Source organism: Lepidochelys kempii, chromosome 14 (assembly GCF_965140285.1).
Source record: "Lepidochelys kempii isolate rLepKem1 chromosome 14, rLepKem1.hap1, whole genome shotgun sequence".
Classification (NCBI taxonomy): Eukaryota; Metazoa; Chordata; order Testudines; family Cheloniidae; genus Lepidochelys; species Lepidochelys kempii.
In genome coordinates, this window is record NC_136393.1 from 25,181,838 (window position 1) to 25,196,330 (window position 14,493).

The 14,493-nt window shown below is 46.2% G+C and overlaps 1 protein-coding gene across 1 annotated transcript in view; it reads left to right on the plus strand.

Moving 5' to 3' along the window:
• SHISA6 (shisa family member 6) overlaps window positions 1-14,493 on the plus strand; it is a 395,417-nt gene that overhangs the window by 323,167 nt on the left and 57,757 nt on the right. The window contains exon 4 of the mRNA XM_073310637.2: window positions 6,682-6,744. Coding sequence (XP_073166738.1) covers window positions 6,682-6,744 — 63 coding nt within the window. The remainder of the gene's footprint in view (window positions 1-6,681; window positions 6,745-14,493) is intronic.

The window sequence follows — 14,493 nt, forward strand, 5'->3', positions numbered from 1 at the left end:
CTCCCCAACACTGACACTGCCCCCCCCCAAACTGAGACTGCTGACCGATAGCAGGATGCGCCCTCCTGTGTGCTAAGTCTTGTTTCCTGGGGCAGCAGTTACTGGCTTTATGACTCGGCCTCTTGTTTAATCTTGTGGGCTGCTGCATTTCGCCCTATTCTAATTACATGAATTTGCTTCCTTTGCAAAGATGTGAAAAGTCCTTAAAAGCTCCTGTCTGTCCACGTGGTTTCTCCTGGGCTTTGAAGTAGCTCAGAGCACAGTGTTTTTTTAGGGCTCTGTGGCTGTCTAGCAACCCCCATTCTAGCCAGTTAGTCTCTCTCTCTCTCACTTAGTTATCGTTAGTTAATTTCTGCTCCAGCTGTGCCCAGAGAATTCATATTGTTAGCTGACAGTCAAGAATGCTGTTAATCTTTCATTTCCTTAATGGAGTATCCAAATAACTAGAGGTGAGCTCAGTGCTCATCTCTAGGGCCGTACGTCCACAAACTAGACATCATCCCTCTGCAGAGCCAGCACTTCACCGCAGTAAAGCTGGACAGATGCAGGAAGCTCTCCCATCTTTGTTAAAGTAGTTTATTTCTTTTAGGTGGGTTCGGCACAGCCTCCAAGAGAGTGAAACTGAGGCCAATATTGCATTCAGATACTCGAGCAGCCCAGACATATTGGGTACAGCTGCACTGCAGTTAAACACCTGTAGCTGGACCAGGTCAGCTGATTCAGGCTCAAGGGGCTTAGGTTGCGGGGCTGTAAAACTGCAGTGTAGACGTCTGGCTCGGGCTGGAGCCTGGGCTCTGGGATGGCCACAATGGGGGTGGGTCTGTCTACCCTGCAGTGCAAGCTCAGGATTAGTAAAATTAGAGTCAGCAGACGCAGCATTTGTTAATCTCGGGCATGAGCATCTACACTCACTTGTAACCCCAGGTTAGGAAGGGTTGGACCCTGGATCGCAACCTGGGGCTCCAGCATCTGTACTTCATTATGCAAGCCCAAACTCCCATGCCCCAAACTCCCTAGCACCCCCCCCAAAAGGTGGCCACTCCAGCCCTTTGTTCATGGTGCAGTGAGGAAAAACTTGATTGTCCAGATGACAAAGAAAGTCAGCCAGGGGGATTATGGGATACTTTTGGAGGACTCCCAGAGCCCCATTCCAGTGGGGCTGTACCTACATTGCACAGCAATAGTGCTTGAACTACTCCTAAGGGAATTCTGCACCAAAAAAAATTAAAATTTCTGCACACAATATTTTAAAATTCTGCAAAATTCTGCATATTTTATTGGTCAAAATAACCAATATAATCACACCATTTTTAATTATTGTGATAATTTATTTCAAAGTACTTGTCAGCAAATAATTGAAAATGGTGTGATTATATCATTATTGTGTTTCTGTGTTATTTTGACAATTAAAATATGCAGAACTTTGCAGAATTTTTTTTTTTAATTGTGCAAAATTCCCTCAAGCTTATCAGGGTTCTGTGTGATGCAGTCTTTGTGTGGGCAGCTCAGTGCAGGGTCTGGGTGCCGAGGGGAATGGGACTGTGCAGGGGAGTCCAGGTGAAGGTGATTAGGGCTCAGGGCGGGCTGGGGCAGTGGGGCTCGGTGGGGTGGGAGGTCAGAGTGCAGCTGGTTGGGGTTCAATGGGATGGGGGTCTGGGTGTGGGGGGCTCCTGATGCAGGGGATAAGGCTTGGCAGGGTGGAGGTTTGGGGGGGAGGCTCAGTGGAGGGGGGGTTCTGGAAGCCAGGGGTATAGAGGGAGCTCAGTGGGGTGTGCAGGGAGCTGCTCTCCCTGTCTGCCCAACCCCATGCATCCGGACCCTCCTGCATCCACCCCACCACCACTGAGCCGCACCACCCCCTACACCTGGAACCCCCACCCTGAGCCTCATCCCCCACACACACACCTAGATCCCCCTGCCAAGCCCCCCGCACCCTCCGTGGTGAAGAACTCCCTGCAGCCAGGGGAAGTTTCTGGGGCTTGATCTGACCCAACTCTGGTTGCTGCTCCATGCAAGGAAGAGGGAGGGGGAACTCTCTCTCCATCCTCCTCCCCTCTCCCTGCCCAGATGGGACTAACATCCCTGAGCAGACAGAGCATCATAAGAACATTAAAATGGCCAAACTGGGTCAGGCCAAAGGTCCATCTAGCCCAGTATCGTGTCTTCCGACAGTGGCCAATGCCAGGTTCCCCAGAGGGAATGAACAGAATAGGTAATCATCAAGTGATCAATTACCTGGCACTCATTCCCAGCTTCTGGCAAACAGAGGCTAGGGACACCATCCCAGCTTATCTTGGATAATAGCCATCGATGGACATATCCTCCATGAATTTATCTAATACTTTTTTGAATCCTGTTATAGTCTTGGCCTTCACAACATCCTCTGGCAAAGAGTTCCCCAGGTTTACTGTGTGCTGTGTGAAGAAATACTTCCTTTTGTTTGTTTTAAACCTGCTGCCTATTAATTTCATTGGGTGACTCCTAGTTCTTGTATTATGAAAAGGAGTAAATAGCACTTTCTTATTTACTTTCTCCACACCAGCCATGATTTTATAGCCCTCTATCATATCCCCCCTTAGTCATTTCTTTTCCAAGCTGAAAAATCCCAGACTTATTAATCTCTCCTCATACGGAAGCCGTTCCATACCCCTAATAATTTTTGTTGCCCTTTTCTGAACCCTTTCCAATTCCAATATATCTTTTTTTAAATGGGGGTGACCACATATGCATGCAATATTCAAGATGCGGGCATACCATGGAATTATATAGGGGCAATATGTTATTTTCTGTCTTATTATCTATCTCTTAATGATTCCCAACATTCTGTTTGCTTTTTGACTGCCGCTGCATATTGACCCCCTTCCCTCAGTGATTTACCTCTCCCCCTAGGTTCTGGAACAGATGCGTCTGAGCTATCGGGGAGAGGTGAGTGAGTACTGGTGCAGCTTCTCTTTGCTTCCCCACAGAAATCATTTTCTGCAAGGAAGCAAAGAAAATCTGCAAGGGGGCATTTTTCCGCTGTGCAGCAATGGCACAGAACTTCCCCAGGTATATTGAACACTGGATCCTGCCTTGTCTCAGGCTCAGATCCTCACCCATCCTGGGATTGTGGGTCTGAGCCCTGAGTTATGTGATTTGTGTGTAGCTAGAAGGGGAGTTAGGCTTGTGCCTGCAATTACATTCTGGAAAGGAAGCTAGTTCAGTGTCTCCCCGCCACTAACTATTCTAGTTCCAAGCTCCAAACTAGTAGCTACACAGAGGTGAACATGGCTGTAAAATGACCCCAGAGCTTGAGTCACATTAGGGTTCAGAAGAGAAAAAAATGACCAGTGAGGAGACTTGGGGTCGAAGGGGCATTTGAGCAGAATGATTTAATGCAAAGAGGAATAAATACCTGGGGTGAAGTCCTGGCCCATTAAAGACTATTGACTTCAGTGAAGCCAGGATTTCACCCTGGGTAAGTTCCTGGACGCTGCAGGAGAGGGCAGTTTCTGCTGCTTCTCTCTTGGTGCATTTTATATGTGAAAGTTTTGTTGATTAAAGTTTTAAATGTGGGCTTTTCATATATGAAACTGTATCCAACCTCCATTTGTAAACCGTTATCCATCTGCTGCTGTGGAATAAATGGGACCAGTTGTGAATCCAGGTAACAGCTAGATCACTGTGTAACCCACACACCTCCTGAGTGTGGTGTTCTGTCCCCTCTAGTGGCACCGAGACCACTTTGAAATTAATGAGTCTGCTCTACAGCCTTAGCTAAGGGCCACATGGCTTTTAGCTCATGGAGTAGAGGCTCATACACTCAACTTCAAAGGTCCCAGGTTCGATCCCGCCCGCCGACGATCGGGGTCTGTCGGCGTTACAACTGCTCTGATGTCTAAATTAGCCCATGCAGGAGCTGATCTCTTAGATTCTGATTTTGCAAAATGCTCCATATGGCTGGAGACCTCCACCAGTGCGCAACCCAGTGGAGCTCAGAGCAGATGTCAGGGTCCCCTGAACAGCACAGCGGCAGAATTGAGGCCTAACTCTGAAAATGCTGATGTTCTCCAGTGAGGAGATGGGAGTGGGGTGGGGAAGTTTGTGAAGACACATTTCAAACAGAGGTCATTTTAAAATGCACCAGGCTCGATATGGATTTACTTGCAAATTTAAAAAAAAAAAAATGAACCCAACCGCCAGAGTAATTGGTTTGAGACTGAGACTGGTGCTCAGCTGTTTCCATCCCTGAGGAAATCTGAAGGGCTGCTGAGCACCTACAACTGCTCTTGAAGTCAATAACAGTTGCAAGTGCTGAGCAGGACCCTGATCCAAAGCCCATTGAAGTCAGGCCCCACGTGCTCCTCAACTTGCAAGATCAGGCCTATAAGGATTTAACTCCACTTTCACTACAGAACTCAATACACACTTCAGCATGGATTTGTCAGAAACCACATCTGACTGAATTGTATGGCACAGACTGTGGCTCCTTACTTTTTAAGGAGCTCAGTCTGTTTAGTTTATCCAAGAAAAGTCACAGAAGTCCCGACATGGGGAAGAGATTTCTGATTGGAGTGAGCTCTTTAATCTAGTAGGAAAAGGTAGAATGAGATTCAATTGTTGGAAGCTGAAGCTAGACAAACCCAGATTAGAAATAAGGTGCAATTGTCTGAACAGTGACGGGGACTAACCAACTTACCTAGGGATGGGGTGGATTCTCCATCACTTGAAATCTTTTAAGACTGGGTATCTTTGTAAAAGAGCTACTCTAGCTCAGACAAGCGTGATGGGCTTAATGCAGAAATTTCTGGGGAAGGTCACTGGCCTGTCTTATACAGCAGGTCAGACCAGCTTATCACAATGCTCTGTGGTCTAGGTCCTTCTGGCCTTGTAATCTACGAACCAGTGAAACTCTATCCAGGCTTTTTGTGAGATTCCAGAACATTTAGTGTGTTTTATTTTATATTTTTGACAGGTTTCAGATTAACAGCCGTGTTAGTCTGTATTCGCAAAAAGAAAAGGAGGACTTGTGGCACCTTAGAGACTAACCAATTTATTTGAGCATGAGCTTTCGTGAGCTACAGCTCACTTCATCAGATGCATACCGTGGAAACTGCAGTAGACATTATATACACACAGAGACCATGAAACAATACCCCCTCCCCCCTCCAATACCCCACTGTCCTGCTGGTAATAGCTTATCTAAAGTGATCATCAAGTTGGGCCATTTCCAGCACAAATCCAGGTTTTCTCACCCTCTGCCCCCCCCCACACAAACTCACTCTCCTGCTGGTAAGTATCACACATTTGCCACTTCCTGTCGTCTGTCAGGATCTGATGGGATGAACAGAAATGCTATAGGGAAAACTATTTTTGCAGCATTTCTGAACCCACAGAAATCAATCAGCACTGGAGGATCTCGGGAGAATGTCGCATTTGAGGAGATTTCCAGGCCATTGGCTCACTCTAAAAGGTTTGGCGAGGTTCAGAACATTTGGATGCTTGTCTGAATCAAACCACCACACTTTTGAGCCTTGTTCACCACTTGCTGAAGGTTGGGCTAATAGTCTTGGTCTCCTCAATGGAATCTCAGTTGAGTTAGGTATCTGGTATGCCACCACCCAAATAAATCACCTCTGATCACGTACTCCGTCTGCAGCAAGAAACTCTACACGTTAAAACAGCAGGATAAGACTCCCCAATAAGCTGATATATCTGATGGTGATGATTCAGCCTAAGCATGTACGTTACTTATTAAGGGCTTACCTGGAAACTTATGCAACATATGGTATGGATTAGTGGCTACTTGCCTAGTGCTATGCTGCTGTTTATTACAGTGGGAAAGAGGGAAAGATGCTTTGCAGTTCATAGAGGAGTTACTACTATTATTATTTATTAGTGGTGGTGATACTGCTGTTAATCCTTTTTTGTCTCTTTGCAGCAAAGGGTGTTTAGAATCATAGAATCATAGAATATCAGGGTTGGAAGGGACCTCAGGAGATCATCTAGTCCAACCCCCTGCTCAAAAGCAGGACCAATCCCCAATTAAATCATCCCAGCCAGGGCTTTGTCAAGCCTGACCTTAAAAACTTCTAAGGAAGGAGATTCAGTTTAGTACTGAATGCAGAGAAGCCTGTGGTCATTCTCATCTCTTCTAGGAGGGAGCTCTATTGTCTAGGTCCAGCTCCTATGAAAACTCTGTCTCCAGCACATGAGTCTTGCTGGTTGCTGTTTTCATTGTTCCCAGGGAATGTAGTTGGTGGCAGAGGGAACGTCTGTTTCTCAGATAGCCAGGAACAATCCCACACGAGGTTCTGTATGTCAGGACACAGACCAGGAACTCTATTCAGTGGGCATGGATCACTCTAGTGGCTTCAGAGGGAGTTACTGGAACCCAGGATCTCTCATGGTCCCACCCTGGATGTTGAAATCCATGTCCTGCTTAGAAGTGCTTCTTACCTTGCAGACGTTCCATTCTGCAGGCTCAACAGAATGGAGGCAGTTTTCCATTATCATGTTCCTCTAGCATCTGGAATGTTAAGTGAATAACATGAAAGACTCTTCTGCTTTCTTAAGCATTTTCTTCTCCTTTCTTTAATCATGCCGAGATTTCCTGTGAATAATGTGAACTGTAATTATCATCTGCAGATCAGTGGATTCGCTGAGCTGTTTCTTAAAAGGATTTTTTTCTGTGAATTTCAGATGACCAAGAACAAAATTATAACCACCTGATACTAAACAGTGCAACCCAGACACCTACAAATGGTAAGAGAAAATGGCACGTATTGTAACTTTCCTCTGACAGCCAGTAACACTTACTGGCATTAAAATTATGTTTAATGTGAATAGAATAGTTCATATGTCAATGAGATATGAATGATTTATTCTATTTGCATTAAACGTAGGACCATATATCTAATAATGGACACGTTTAAATATGGCCCGATCTCATAGCTTCAATTAAATACCAGCTTTGTGTTTCCTCCTGTCTGGAAGCTCTGTATTCATTTCCATGTCCACCATCGGCTGTCGCAGATCCTGCTGCCTGGGACAGCACCAGAGAGAAGCCCCTCCTGTACCCTCGCCAGCAAGCAGATGACATCATTTCACAATTGCTAAGATAGGCTAGGAATGCATATTAAACACAGGGAAACTAGGGCCTGAACCAACAGGCTGTTGGTGTCACATGTGGGCGGGGGGGGGGGGGGGGGGGGGGTTGAGATTGAGTTCAGAGCGCTCCTAAACTGACCAGACCCTTAGGGCCCAGGGATGTGCAGACACCTGCCCTTGTGTCACTTGCCAGTATCCCCTCTAGTTTCTCTCTTCAGGCCCCCAGGCTGGGAGCACTTCCAAGGCAGCATGCTCAGCCCCTACAGCAGGGATGGCCTCACCTCACTCTGCAGTGGCCAGCACCAGAAGTGGTACTGACGGAAGTTTGTGGGCTATTGGGGTTGGGGGGGGTCCCTGTGATGTCGAGTCACTGAGGGAGCAGGGAAGAAATGGAGAGAAAGTCAGGGGATCCAGAAACACTCTCTTTTTCTCACCCTGCACAAGGAGGAGAGCCTGTTTCCATGCTTTGCTCTTTGCTACTCTTCCAGCCATCTGAAAACTGGGCACTTCACGAGCTGTAGGAATGAAAAGGCAACAAACAGCAGCGATCACTCACCTTGTACCTCTGCTGACTCATCTCCACAACCCTAGAACTGACCCCTCTGTAGATGGTCTGGGTAGCTTATCACCCCATGGCTGTATAAAACGTACTGTCACCTCTGATATAGGCCTAGTGTTACCCTTCCAGTGTATCTACGAAGCTTCCCTTGATTCAGTCTTCCATCAATTTGGACAGCCCTTCAGGGGCTCCCTTTGATAGCCTTTCCTCAATGAGCTCTGGAATTTCCTTTCTCTCTGCTGTCTGTGTCTTTCAGTACCTTTAGTGGCCTTTTCCTGTCCAACAACTGTGTCCTCTTGGCCAAGTAAACTGTGGTTTCATCTCAGCTTCCTTCAGTAAACTGTCTCAGTGGCCAAAGTGCTTCTCTTGGGGAGGCACAGCATCCTCAACCTCTGCTCATACTTCCTCTTTGAGTCAGAGCTTCCACGTGATTCCATTGTTCATAACCTGCATCATCCAAATGGTGTCCATGTCCCTATATCCACAGCTCTGCCTGTCCGTGCCAGGGCCTCACCTCCACCTCTGCTGAAAACCCCTTTTGTTTATTCATCTCCTCTCACCTCATCTACTGCAGCTCCCTTCTCCCTCTGTCTTCTCAAGCCCCAGCTCCCTAGACTCCAGCATGTGCAGAATGCTGCTGCCTACATTCCCTCAGTACAAAATATTCCAATCAAATCACACCCTGCTGGCGCCCAGTTCACTTCACCATCCAGTTCAGAATTATCCTCCCCATGTCCACGTGCCTCTTTGGAGTTGTGCCACCTGTTTCCCCTGCTCATTTTGCTCTCTCCTTCCTCATAATCTCTCCGCTTGGGCTGTGAGAAACATCTGCTGTCTGGACCATCCCTCTCATTACACCAGCTTTCCACCTCTGTGTAAATCCCATCTGAATACATATCAGTTCTCCCTTTCCTGTATCTCTGAATTTCTTTCTCTCCTGTTACTGTATGTATTATCTAGCTCTGTAGCTATACCACATCAGTAAAATATTCTGGGATACATTTATTATGAAAGTTGTCTTGTGTTTGATCTGAAGCTTCCACATCTCCACATCTTAAGAGATGTGTGAGCAACAAGGGTGATGTCGTGGTGGGAGTCTGCTATAGACCACCAGACCAGGGGGATGAGATGGACGAGGCTTTCTTCCAGCAACTAATGGAAGTTACTAGATCGCAGGCTCTGGTTCTCATGGGAGACTTCAATCACCTTGATATCTGCTGGGAGAGCAATACAGCGGTGCATAGACAATCTAGAAAGTTTTTGGGAAGTGTAGGGGACAATTTCCTGGTGCAAGTGCTGGAGGAACCAACTAGGGACAGAACTCTTCTTGACCTGCTGCTCACAAACCAGGAAGAATTAGTAGGAGAAGCAAAAGTGAATGGGAACCTGGGAGGCAGTGACCATGAGATGGCCAAGTTCAGGATCCTGACACAAGGAAGAAAGGAGAGCAGCAGAATATGGACCCTGGACTTCAGAAAAGCACACTTTGACTCCCTCAGGTAACTGATGGGCAGGATCCCCTGGGAGAATAACATGAGGGGGAAAGGAGTCCAGGAGAGCTGGCTGTATTTTAAAGAATCCTTATTGAGGTTACAGGGACAAACCATCCCGATGTGTAGAAAGAATAGTAATTATGGCAGGCGACTAGCTTGGCTTAACAGTGAAATCCTTGCTGAACTTAAACACAAAAAAGAAGCTTACAAGAAGTGGAAGATTGGACAAATGACCAGGGAAGAGTATAAAAATATTGCTCAGGCATGCAGGAGTGAAATCAGGAAGGTCAAATCATATTTGGAGTTGCAGCTAGCAAGAGATGTTAAGAGTAACAAGAAGGGTTTCTTCAGGTATGTTAGCAACAAGAAGAAAGTCAAGGAAAGTGTGGGCCCCTTACTGAATGAGGGAGGCAACCTAGTGACAGAAGATGTGGAAAAAGCTAATGTACTCAGTGCTTTTTTTGCCTCTGTCTTCACGAACAAGGTTAGCTCCCAGACTACTGCACTGGGCAGCACAGCATGGGGAGGAGGTGACCAGCCCTCTGTGGAGAAAGAAGTGGTTCGGGACTAGTTAGAAAAGCTGGATTAGCACAAGTCCATGGCGCCGGGTGTGCTGCATCTGAGAGTGCTAAAGGAGTTGGTGGATGTGATTGCAGAGCCATTGGCCATTATCTTTGAAAACTCATGGCCATCGGGGGAGGTCTCGGACAAAAGGAAAAAGACTAATGTAGTGCCCATCTTTTAAGAAGGGAAGAAGGAGGATCCGGGAACTACAGGCCAGTCAGCCTCACCTCAGTCCCTGGAAAAATCATGGAGCAGGTCCTCAAGGAATCAATTCAGAAGCACTTAGAGGAGGGGAAAGTGATCAGGAACAGTCAGCATGGATTCACCTAGGGCAAGTCATGCCTGACTAATCTAATTGCCTTCTATGGTGAGATAACTGGCTCTGTGGATGAGGGGAAAGCAATGGGCGTGTTATTCTTTGACTTTACCAAAGCTTTTGACATGGTCTCCCACAGTATTCTTGCCAGCAAGTTAAAGAAGTATGGGCTGGATGAATGGACTATAAGGTGGATAGAAAGCTGGCTAGATTGTCAGGCTCAACGGATAGTGATCAATGGCTTCATGTCTAGTTTGCAGCCAGTATCAAGTGGAGTGCTCAAGTGTCAGTCCTGGGGTCGGTTTTCTTCAATATCTTCATTAATGATCTGGAAGATGGCGTGGATTGCACCCTCAGCAAGTTTGCGGATGACACTAAACTGGGAGGAGAGGTAGATACGCTGGAGGGTAGGGATAGGATACTGAAGGACCTAGGCAAATTAGAGGATTGGGCCAAAAGAAATCTGATGAGGTTCAACAAGGACAACTGCAGAGTTCTGCACTTAGGACGGAAGAATCCCATGCACCGCTACAGATTAGGGACCGAATGGCTAGGCAGCAGTTCTGCAGAAAAGGACGTAGAGGTTACAGTGGACGAGAAGCTGGATATGAGTCAACAGTGTGCCCTTGTTGCCAAGAAGGCCAATGGCATTTTGGGATCTATAAGTAGGGGCATTGCTAGCAGATCGAGGGACGTGATCGTTCCCCTCTATTTGACATTGGTGAGGCCTCATCTGGAGTACTGTGTCCAATTTGGACCCCACACTACAAGAAGGATGTGAAAAAATTGGAAAGTGTCCAGCAGAAGGCAACAAAAATGATTAGGAGACTGGAACACATGACTTATGAGGAGAGGCTGAGGGAACTGGGATTGTTTAGTCTGCAGAAGAGAAGAAAGAGGAGGCTTTTGATAGCTGCTTTCAACTACCTGAAAGGGGGTTCCAAAGAGGTTGGCTCTAGACTGTTCTCAGTGGTAGCAGATGACATAACAAGGAGTAATGGTCTCAAGTTGCAGTGGGGGAGATTTAGGTTGGATATTAGGAAAAACTTTTTCACTAGGAGGGTGGTGAAACACTGGAATGCGTTACCTAGGGAGGTGGTAGAATCTCCTTCCTTTGAAGTTTTTAAGGTCAGGCTTGACAAAGCCCTGGCTGGGATGATTTAGTTGGGGATTGGTCCTGCTTTGAGCAGGGTGGTTGGACGAGATGATCTCCTGAGGTCCCTTCCAACCCTGATATTCTATGATTCTACGAGAGGATGGGAGAATAATTTGTCTTGAAAAAGTTACCTTGAACCTTTGTTTGGCCCACTCCTATTCCAGAAAGGCAGTAGCCACTTCATCATTCAGGTTACAGGTAATTTTCCATTATTAGTCTAAATTTTATCCTGTCCTCCAAAAACCACAAAGAAGTGATGTCAATTTCAAAATTTGGTAGGTTAGATCCAGCAGCAAGATGGACTATACATATTAAAGCTGAGGTAAATTGGACAAGGAGTTCCTGAATTAATGACACCCTAAAAACATAGGTGTTAACTAGAATTCAAAATCCCAACACATTTTTGTTTTATTTTTTAGCAAAAAAGAGAAATAAGAATAGAGATAAAGGAATAGGGTGAGCACGCAGCATGTCCCCCTCAAAACAGGGGAAACTGGGAGATAAATTGTGACTCTGAGTTCTGCTTCCAGAGAAACACAAAATCCGCAGCCCTTCATAGTGCTCATGGCAAAGCCATGATTGAGCCCTAAATATCTTTGAGCTCCATTTCCATAATACCATGTAAAAAATAGAAAAGAAAATTGTGCTGCTCATTATAATCCCAATACATATCTGCAAATCACCTGGGACAGTGTGAGAGCAGGGGGTAATTAGCTAAAAGAGAGCCATTTTCTTGTTCGAGTAGTGCAACCTTATCCCCCGGCTGTCTGGCTTTCTAAGGTGTGTGTGTGTGTGCGTGTGTGTTTGCGTGCACGTGTGCACTTTTGTTGTTGTTGATTTAAACACAAATATTCTTGAAAGGCAGCGCACACTTAAATCTGCACTTGCTGCATCGACGCCAGTTTACCTACTTTTTCTGCCTGTGAATTGTGCATTAGTTCCATCACCTTTAGATACTTAGACAGCCAGTTTCTCTGTTGCATTTAATGATTTTAGGTAACAACATGTGCCAAGATAGTTAAACTCCTCTCTTGATCTGACAGATGCCTTCTTTTTCTGTGTAGTTGGAAGAGAGAAAGAGGATCAAAGCAGATATATTCATGATCTTAGGTTGCAGATTTTCAAGTACTTTTCTTCCCTTAGCTCTCTTATCTACTGGGTATCTTTTGTGATACTCATCTATAGAGCAGGTTGATCTATTTAATTACAAACAGTATATTCATTTGATTTGTCCCTTTATTCTGCTCACATATTCGTGATCATGATGAATGTTTGTTATGGGTAATCCATCAAAAAGATCATATTGAGCTCCAATAAGTGTTCAATATTCAGAATCCTCTCTTCAAGCGGTGTGTTTGGTCAGCTAAGTAAATGGTGTGGTCTTAGTTCCTGAGTGGATGGGATAAGATAAGCATGTCCAGTGTGACTATGCAAATTGACATATGCCTATCCCATTTGTACATGAACAAAAGCTCCTGCCAAGCGTGTATGAGACAAAATACCACCCAACACACGTTTACATAAAAGTAACTAAAAAGGCACCTAAGGAAGATCAGAGCAGAAGGTGACATGGATTCCAGGACCAGGTTTTGAATATTTTCCCAGGGATACAAGGTAACCAGGAGACAGTTCTGGTGGGTGTAATTCTCAGTCATTTCAAATCTGAGAGAGGAAATCTCTAGATTTTAATATTTTCTAGGTTGCCCCAAAAACTCCTGATCCGTGCGAGTTCTTGAGTGCTTTCCCCATAACCTTCGTCTCATATATGCAGGCCTGTGACTAGCCTGGCTCCACAATACCGAGACGCTGTTTTCTCATTGAGGCAGGTGTGAGAGCTGTGATTTGCTTGCACCGAGTTATTTTCTTTGAGGAAGGAATGACTGTTAATGATGGGATCATGGGTTATGTGTTCTGCCAGGCTGCCATTCCTTAATTGCAGTTGCATTATTTGCATTAATGGCTGCTGAAGCAGAGTTCAAAGGAAAGTGTCCCCATTCTGTTCTGCCTGGCAGAGTGGGAAAGTGCACAAGAAGGTGAGACATGCATGAGGGTGTTGCACAATGTTTTCAGGGACTACTCTGTGGAGAGGCACAGCTTCAAAGGAGTGGGGTTTTCCACCCCCTAATCTCCATCATCTAGTCCCTCCATTCTGACAGGGGTGGTGTGGTGTTAGGAGCTGCCCTTGTCCATATCTAATGCTGGTTTGGGAGCTAGATCAAGACACTTTCCTGCAGGGAGAGGAACACAGGAGAAAAGCAGACCAGTACCTGGCAAACACCCTGTTCTAGGGAATTGCAATAGAGACCCACAGGTTTGTTACAGGCTTTGGACAGAAGTGTATATGGTGCGTAGACACAAAAGTCATAGTCACCCAGGAAATACCATAGAGTAGATTTGGGATACAATTTTCAAAAGTCCCTATGTGCTTTAGGAGATGATGGGTCTGACTCCTCTCAGTGGCAGAGCCAGGGGGGAATGGGTCATGCGTGGGGGACTGGAGAGCAAGATCACCCTGCACCAACCCCACAGCAGTGGCCCCTGTCCTGTGCAGCTGGGCCAGGCTCTCCACTCTGGAAGTGAGGAACCTGAATGGTGCTGAGCCCTCATTTGCCATGTTACAATACTCGGAGTGGGGAGCTGGTCCCACCCCTGGGGGACATGAGCTGCCATTCCTGGGCAAGCGTGGGGCAGGTTTGCCCTCCAACCGCATGTGAAAGGTGCCACACATACACATTAAGGCTGCTGGAGAGGCAGTCGACCCCCCTGCACATACTGCCACCAGAGCTGTGATTGCAGCCCTCCTATCTAGCTAGCTGGAATAACAATAGCTGTGAATCTGCAGCAGCATGAGCAGCAAATCAAGTACATATCCCGGGTCCCAGGGGGGCTTATACAGCCCATGCTGCTGCAGGGCTGCCACAGCTTCACTGCTGTTGTCACTGGAGCACACATGATCGCAGCTAGTGCAGTCATGTCTACATGTGCTGTGATCACATCGCTGATGACAGTGAAGACACTCTCATGAGTCCCATTGAAAGTCAATGGGACTTAGGCTCCTACGTTACTAAGGCCAGATGTTTAAAGGTATTTAGGTGTCTAAGTACCTTTGGAAACCTGGTCCTCAGACACTTCTGGAAATTGTGCTCCAGATCTTGGTCCCATTGAAGACAATGGAAGTTTTGATATTGACTTCACTGGGACCAGAATTTAGCCCAACATGACTAAAAGAAGAACTTTAGGTCTACATTTTCAGAAAGTTCAATTTGAGCTTTGCCTGTACAACTTGCATGTAAAACTACAGTGCAACTGAGTGGTC